Source organism: Apaloderma vittatum, unplaced genomic scaffold (genome assembly GCF_000703405.1).
Source record: "Apaloderma vittatum isolate BGI_N311 unplaced genomic scaffold, ASM70340v1 Scaffold42698, whole genome shotgun sequence".
In the NCBI taxonomy this organism is placed as follows: Eukaryota; Metazoa; Chordata; class Aves; order Trogoniformes; family Trogonidae; genus Apaloderma; species Apaloderma vittatum.
Genome location: NW_009730882.1, coordinates 1 through 8,169, shown reverse-complemented (window position 1 = coordinate 8,169; position 8,169 = coordinate 1). Strand labels below are relative to the sequence as shown.

The 8,169-nt window shown below is 47.0% G+C and overlaps 1 protein-coding gene across 1 annotated transcript; it reads left to right on the top strand.

Annotated features, from left to right (window-relative positions):
* Window positions 1-200: 200 nt before the first annotated feature.
* LOC104268092 (zinc finger protein 592-like) lies at window positions 201-7,060 on the top strand (the record flags this gene model as incomplete). The annotated part of the gene is made up of 6 exons (XM_009874952.1): window positions 201-377; window positions 734-893; window positions 2,535-2,813; window positions 3,825-3,937; window positions 5,826-5,961; window positions 6,557-7,060. Coding segments are annotated over 6 exons (1,369 nt in total), but the record flags the coding sequence as incomplete, so codon positions are not given.
* Window positions 7,061-8,169: the final 1,109 nt, after the last annotated feature.

The window sequence follows — 8,169 nt, the reverse complement described above, 5'->3', positions numbered from 1 at the left end:
CAAAATCCGGCCAGGCCAACCCAATACAGTCGATGTTATTTGCTTGTCACTAACATCTAGCTGTAAAAGCGTCCCAGCTCGTGTGTTCCTGTCTCACATTCCTCCTCGGCTATTCCACATTGCTGTTGAGGAAACCAGTCGAGGTGTGGAAGCGATGCTGGGGGCTGTAACCTGGCTCTTTTCTTTGTGCCCTTCCCCAGGTGCATCCACTGTGGAGTTGTCTTCACAACCCTTGCCATGCTGAAAATGCACATCCAGGAGAAACACTGCGAAGTCTTCCACAAGTGTTCTTTTTGCCCTATGGCCTTCAAGTCGGCCGAGAGCACCACAGCTCACATGACCAGCCAGCACCCAGCAGAGCCTCACAAGCCTACTCAGTGAGTACTTGGGGGTTCTCTCTTCTCCTTCACTGGATGGCTCCAGGATTCCCCCTTTCCCTCCCATTTTTCTTCTGTTTTTGGTTCCGTCATCTTATGAGAAGATCTGCTGCTTTGGCTGCTGGCAAGGCTCCATTCCCAACATGATCTCCTGGGTAGGAGGAGAGGAGTTTTGGGTAGGAAAGAGCTGAATAGCTGTAAAAGGAACTTAATTGTCACTTCTTTGTCCAGCAGGACCCACAGAAGCCCATTCCCTTTCTGAAGTTGCCAAGATAACTTTTTTCCCTGCTGTCTTCTTAAAATAACTACCAAAGAGAGACTTGAGTTGGCTTTTTATTTGTTTGAAATCGTTCCAGGCTGATCTACAAATGCTCTTGCGAGACGGTCTTCAACAAGAAGAGGCTGCTCCAAGAGCACTTCCAGCAGAACACCAAGAAATTGCTGGTGGGGGTGTTTAAGTGCCCCCAGTGTCAGCTGGTGTACATGCAGAAACAGCAGTTAATGCAGCACGTTAAGGTAGGTAACTCCAACCACCGCTCCACTTGCCTGCAGAAGTCTTATTTCCCTTTGACGAGGAAAAAAAAGTGACATTTTTTTTTAATCAGTGACTTCATTCGGTTGCTACTTGCACTTAAAAAGCAAGAAGATTCATTAGCTCACTCCTGACGGTGAAAGCCGTTCAAAACAACTTCTTTGCTCGCTTTTTAACTTGCAAATGTGGAAATGCTTTGCACATGGTAATGAAGGGAAATTGGAAGCCCTCCTATGAAGCTGCTGATTGCTAATCTTCCTGTATTATAGTCAAGAGAAGAGAGTTGAGATGAAGGTTGGGGCCTTCAAAGACAGCCTCGAGTTGAGCTCAGGGAGTCGAGGTCCATGTCTGCTACAAGACTTCTGTCTTTGAACCTGTGCTTGGCCATTGCCAGGTCTTGGAGCATTTTGGCTGGGGCAGGGTAGCAATTGCCCCAACCCGTCCTCCTATCCTGTCAGATCCCACTCCTTTATGCAACGTAGGGTTTTTAGGAGGTGCTGCCTATGTGCACAATAATTGTCTTTCCTGGATTGTCCATTGTCAAAGCCTGAGGAGGTCAAAGGTCTGGTTTCTGTTACTGATTCTGCGGAGAAGTCGGTTCATTTTCCTGTGCTCCTTGATTTGTTTTGTTTTTTTCTTCCCAAGTGATGTAATGACAGGAGAAATAGATTAACTGGTACTACAGTGCTCCTTGCGCAGAAAATGCGCTCAAGATTTCCTAATCTTGAGATTTCTGCAGGCATCAGGTGCAAGAAGTGCAGAGGCTTCCCGGATGAGACCTTGTGTTTTGAAGTTTCTTTGGTGTCTTAACCCACAGAAAGCCTTCCAAAGGCCCCAGGGCCCTTTGTGTGTTGAAACTTTACTCGTTATTAATTACTGTGTGCAATTAAACCTCTAAATCATCCTTTTGTGCGGGTGAACTGTTGTTGTTCCTAGGGGGCGTTTCTTGAGGTTTCTTTGGTATGCTGCTCTTCTACTCGCATTTGCTTTCCCACAGCTCCTCGTTTCTGGATTATTTTCCTTGTGTTCAATTTTTCTTTGTTACAATAACTTGGAGGGGGACTTTGGATTTCAGCCAGCCTGAAGATCTGTTCCCTATATGGGTGGTTTCTGGCATTGCGCTCGCTTTTGTTTGTCCAGAGTGAAATTTTGAACCCCAAAAATGCAAAAGAGCAACGAACGGTGTGGAGTTAAAGAAAGTGGGGTTGGAGAAACTGAGAGGTTGTCTCTTCCTGTCCCCTGAGGAACCATGAAGCGGCTCTGGAGCCCATGAGATAACAGCAAACATTTCATTCAGAGCTTACCAAAGCTCTGTGGTCGTAGAACTCAGGCTCTTGAAATAGAGACAGTTAACATTTCTCTCCCATTACGTCGTCCCCATTTAACCAGAGCTCGTAAGAGCTCATCCAAAACGTTTGAACAGGCAGCACTGAGGAGCTGCGCTCCTGCTGGGGAGAGCGCTGCAGCCAGCTTCAAGGGGAAATGTGAAGAAGTGCGGCAGTAAGACATCAACCTACTGTTTTGGGGGCATAATAAATAATAAATGTTATTTATTTATAAGTAAAGGCATGTAACATGAATGATGTATACATGTTATGCGTCGTTCTGTTGTTACTGTTACGCAGGGTGTGCATGGAATCCCCCAAAACCCCGAGGAGCACTCAAATTTCCGACAGAAGTCTGAGAAGGCGTCGAGGAACCAAGTTCATGCTGCACCGAAGGAGCTGTCGGTATCCAACGGGACTTCCCACTCCTCTCTGTCGAGGAAGGACATGAGGGTGGAAAGACACAACCCGGAATCCAAGTCCAGACTGAGAAGAAGTGGTTGGACTTGCAAGGAATGTTCGCAGTGGATCCCCGATCGGGAAACCTTTGTGTCCCACATGAAGAGAAATCACGGAAGGGTAAGGCCTCAGATGAAACGCTTCAGCTAGGTAATAAGACATTTTTAGCGTAAGTGTCTGCTCATCATTACTGTCTGGGGTAAAAAGAAAGTGAGAATCTGTCTGCCGGCTCGCTGTGGAGTAGGCACCAGGCCAGAACAGCAAGAATAAAAATAGATGTAGCCTGTTGTAAGTACAGCCTGTGAGCCTCGTCCTCTTTGGTGTTCCTTCTCCCACTGCATCTAACGTCAGGCTTCCTCTTCGGAGGGAGGGTAAGTTTTAGGGGAAGTGTCTTCCCCAGTTGCTGCTTGGGCAGCCCAATTTAAACTACCTGCCCTAAAAGTTACAGAAGGACATGCAGTTCCTCTGCGTAGCAAATTGAGAGATAAGTACTGCTACGTCTAACTGGGGAAGAGTGAGCACGCTGAGTTATCATTAGAAGAACTGTAAATCTCAGTTGTGTTGGTTCCATCCAGCCTTGCGTTGCCTTGACCTACTTCTGTCAAGCGGATCCTTGCTCACTGGCAGGACGCAGGCCAAGGTGTTGCACGCGGCCAGACTTCTTAGAGCTTCACATGTGGATAACAAGCAGGACTAGGTGATGCTTTTTTAACATCTTGCCCTTTTATTGGGCCACCTTATGAGAAGAGAGAAGGATGAGTGGGCTTATGCTTCACGCTGGGCTCCTGCCTTCTCCTGGGGTGGGAGGGGCCTTCCCCTGAATTATTTCTGCAGAAGGTCCTGTAGTGAAATGAGCCCATAGGAGAAGCAGCAAACACAATTCCTAGTAAAAAAAATAAAGTAATCAAGCATGTGCTTTAACTAATCCTGGGGTTTGTGAGTGCTGGTATTAGCCAACAGTTGGTCTGAATATAAGCGGGACTGCAAAATCTCAGCAGTCTTTATCAGTGGAAGAGAGATTATTTTGGCACCTGAGAGGTAAGGCCCTGCTGAAGAGCATGGGGAATGTTAGAATCCAGTCAGTGCCTTCCACCTCCCTGTTATTAAAAGCTATTTCTCTTCGTCTGATAGTCAATGAAGAGATATCCCTGTCGACAGTGTGAGCGCTCCTTTAACGCCTCCAACAGCCTGCGCAGACACATCCGCAATAATCACGACACAGCAAAGAAAGTTTATACTTGCTGGTATGTACCAAATGCCGCTTTTGCAATTTGTTTTCACCGACAGGCTGGAAGCCCGTTGTGTCTGCTCCTGGCTACTCCAGGCTGTAAGTTACTTAGGGAGAGTGAGAAGAAGGATATGTTAAATGCGAGAGACTCAGTGGCCAAAGTAAATCTTGCTTTTGACCGCACAGTGCTCTTTGGAAACTTAGGGTAAGGTTTGTGTGGGGTCCAAAATGAGAATTATGTTGCGCAGCCTCGTGGAACAGCCGGTAAAACATGGGGCGGTCGCTCTTACGCCTGCCCTGCAGGTAAATGATACGAAAGGTCTGTAAAATCCTAACGGGCATTAGATCTAGCCTGTCTTGAAGAGCACATCCTCTCAAGTACTTTATTTCTGCCTAGCGAGCCATGACACCTTTTGGATAAAGCACTGGCATCACCATGGGGGCCTGATAGGAATACATTCCTGATCTATTTTTCAGCCAGGACTTTTAAACTTTATGTTTCTTGTAACTGCTCTGACTTGGAAGCTGTGGAGAAGATGAAGTGGTGGCTCCCAGTGCGTTTCTTTCTGCTTTAACTTCATGGGTGATGGGCTTCAGTTACACGCACCTGACTTGTATAAATCTGTTTCCACAGTGGAGCGTATCAGAAGCAACACAGACATCAGGCCTACCCATTTGTATAGAAATACCAAAAAACCCAAGCCATGCCAGCCTGCTGTATGCATGAGCTTGTACAGGCCCTGGAATCCATTTTTCTTATTATTTTACAGTCCAACATGCTGTGGTGGATTCACAGCTTCACCCAAGGGTCCCTGGTCATGCCCTGCCAAGAAGACGCAGCTAGGAAGTCAAGTGACTTGTGCTTAATTTGCAAGCCGTAGCTGCTCCTCCCTCAAAATCTCAGTATCTTAACTGGACAGTGGTCACACTCTTTAGTCATGGTGGCGGGAGATTTCCTGAAATCCCAGCACTCTCCAAATGAAACCTCTTCCTTTAAATACTTATTGCGGCATCTCCAGCAGTCGCTCTCTGTTTGGATCCAAAATCTTCTGTTCAGCCTCCCCTTTGATCCCTCTTTATTTGCTTTAAAAATTGCCTCCATGACCGTAGCTTACGAATCTCTTTGAATTCCTCCTGTGCAGTTTGTAGCTGTCTTACATGTTACCTCCTTGGGGGGATTTAACACCTGAACTCCACGTCACCCTCTTCTCCTGGATTTCCAGGGGAAGATTTGTCATTGCTCTGACAGCTGAGTCATTTTTGTGACTCTGGAACACTCCTGTAGGTGACATTTCAGGCTGTGATTTCGCCTTCTCCCCTGGCCCCTCCTGTTAAATTCGTAGGGAGAAACTGGTGATGGAGGACTTACTCGAACACCCTCCTTGCCAAGCCTGTCACTGGAATAATTCAGGTTAGGGAAGCGCCTTTCCCCTGCTCGTATGAGAAGAATTCTAGGACAAGCTGCAAAATATTCTGACGTCTCGTGTATTTTGTTTGATAATTCACACTTCACCTCGCCTCGGTTGCTTTTTGTCCCCTGCCACCTAGATTTTGCCTGCAATTCACATGTTTCGGAAAGGTCCAGTCTTACTTGCCTCGTTGCTCAGCCTCCTTTGGACACGTCGACCGCGCTCTCAGGCAGCTCTTGAACCCTGATGAGTTTTAAACACTAACAGTTACATCCAGATGACGCGTTCATGGATGCTTCTGCCTACGTTGTTGTTAGTCAAGCTGGAAATTCAGTTTTGTAAGAATTTCAAGCTTGCGTATTTTTGTAATCTAATAGTATGTTGCTCACTGGCACCTGGTTGCCAATGACACCGATTGGTTTTGCGCTTATTTGTACAGAAATGAAGAGCTGGATGTTTCCTCTAATAACTTTTCTTCCTTTTTGTGTTTCCAAGGTACTGCACGGATGAATATCAGACATTTCCTCAGCCCTTCATGCTGGAGAATCACATCAGCCTCATGCACGGCATCAAAAACCCTGACTTATCCCAGATGGCCAAAGCGAAAGCTCCAGAGAGAGACACGGCAGAAGTAACTGTTGCATTTTTCCATTGAAAAAAATAAATTTACCTGGCGAGTAGCTGTTCATTCAGCGTGTTAAGCTGAGCCCTCTCCTCCATGTGGCAGATGTCCTTCCCCTCCTTTTCATCGTTTTTTTCTGCTAGTTCCAAATGATTTCTCTTTTAAAATACTTATTAGAGCCATGACCTACAAGAATGGTATTCCTCCTGAGTGGGGCTGCGTAATTTTTTTCAGCAAATGTAACCATCAGACGGATTTTATTTCGGGTTAATTGGGAGTAGATCGGGCTTCTTTGCTCCCTTGACTTGAAAAACAAGATGTACATTTACAGACGTATGGTCTGCATTTGGCTTCCTCCATCGCATTTCTGCCCAGCCAGCCCCTTGCAGGGCTCCCATCTCAGGCCACAGGGCAGCTGACATCAAGAACTTTTAGGAATATCTTTGTTTAGTTTGTATCAAAATACCTATGCGTGTTCACCCTTGGGTGCGTTCAGATGTGCGCGTGGAATTTAGCGCTTACTGTTTCCGCAGGCTCAAGCAACAAAGTGACTTTTTAATCTTACAGGGGTTTTTTGTGTTTTTCTTTTTTTCTTTTCTTGAAGGCAAAATCTCCAAAGAGGATGGCAACGGATGAGCTGGGTTGGGTGGAGACCACCACGTGTCCAGACGCGCCGCCGGCCAAAAAACTGAAAGCGCACTGGAAATGCGCGAAATGCAGCTTTGCGACGGACATCAGCAGCGAGTTTCAGGAGCACATACCTCGGCACAAGACAGACAGCTCCACCTACCAGTGCTCGTTCTGCGGCTTGTGCTACACCTCGTCCATCTCACTGAACAGACACCTCTTCATCGTTCATAAAGTAAAAGACGAGGAGGACGAGGAAGAGGAGGAGGAGGAGGAGGAGGAAGATGAAAGGCCGAAGCTGCGACGGGGGACAAATGAGAACGGACACGAGGGGTATAATGGCGAGATGAACACTACAGTGGGAGAAGAGAACCCCAAATGCAATGAGTGCAAAAGTGACTCGGCTCTTTGTGAACACATTCAGACGTGTGGCATGGAGGGTCCCTCGCAGAACAATCATTCGAAGTCTCTTAAGACTTAAAAACAAACAAATGAACAACAAAGAAAGACCCGTTTTGGTTGGTCGGGGGGGGTTGTTGGGGGGTTTTTACTCAAAACACAGGGTGGGCACAGGGCAAATCTTGAAATACTCTATTGGTTTCTTCGGATGGACGTTGCTTTCCGTTCACTTCTATTTGTAAGGGAAATTTCAAAAAGAAAAAAAACAAAACAAAAGCCACACAACACACAAAACCCCTGCCATTGCATCCTAAAGCACTAACTCTCTGCCAGACCAGAGAGGTGAAAAGGGAAAAGCAGGGCCGTGAATCCTTGACGGAGCTTGTCCTTAACTCCTGAGGATTGAGGAGCACTTTCTGCAGCTGCAGTTTCCCTCTGACGAGATCTCTTCCTTCCAGTGTGCGCTGCCTCTGCCCAGAGCCCCGGCCTCACCTTCCCTGTCCCACTTGCTTTCTCTTTCTATTTATGGCTTCTTTTTTTTTTTCTCCTCTTCCCATTCTGCCTTTTGTTTGACTCATTTATAACGCGATGCCATCTAGGCGAAATGCGCTTGTGAGGGTCGCGCCAGCCACTCCGGGGTCCTCTCCATTAACGCGCGATGGGTTCAAGCTGTAAGTTGCGCCGTTTTATTTATTTTAACTTTTGGAGCCCGAATAACAATCTTACTTCCTGAAAGGCACATCTCAGACCTCGAAGAGAAGTTTGTAGCCCGAGTCTTCCGGGGTGAGCAACAGCTTCTAGAGCCACGTGTCACGTTAAGAGAGCCCGGTGCCTCTTGGTTCGTGGAAAAGCCGTCCCGAGTGGTTGGTGGGAGCTTGGGAAGAGCTGGGTGGTGGCTTGGTGCTGGGTAAACACCCTCTTGCCTCATTTCAAGCTGCCAGGGAGGGGAGCGGAGCCCAGCTGGCAGGAACGGGTGCTCCGCTGGAGGCTCCCCTCGGCGCTGCTCTCTCCGGAGCCGTTTCTTTCCGTGTAGTCATATTGACTCTCCTCCTGTCATTACGCTTCGTGTAATATAATTATCTCCCCTACCGTATTTTTTTATTGTTATTATTATTAATTATTATTATTATTGAGCCAGAACCCTGCTCGTTATTGTTTACCGCGGCGACATCTTCAGTAATTTAAGAACTA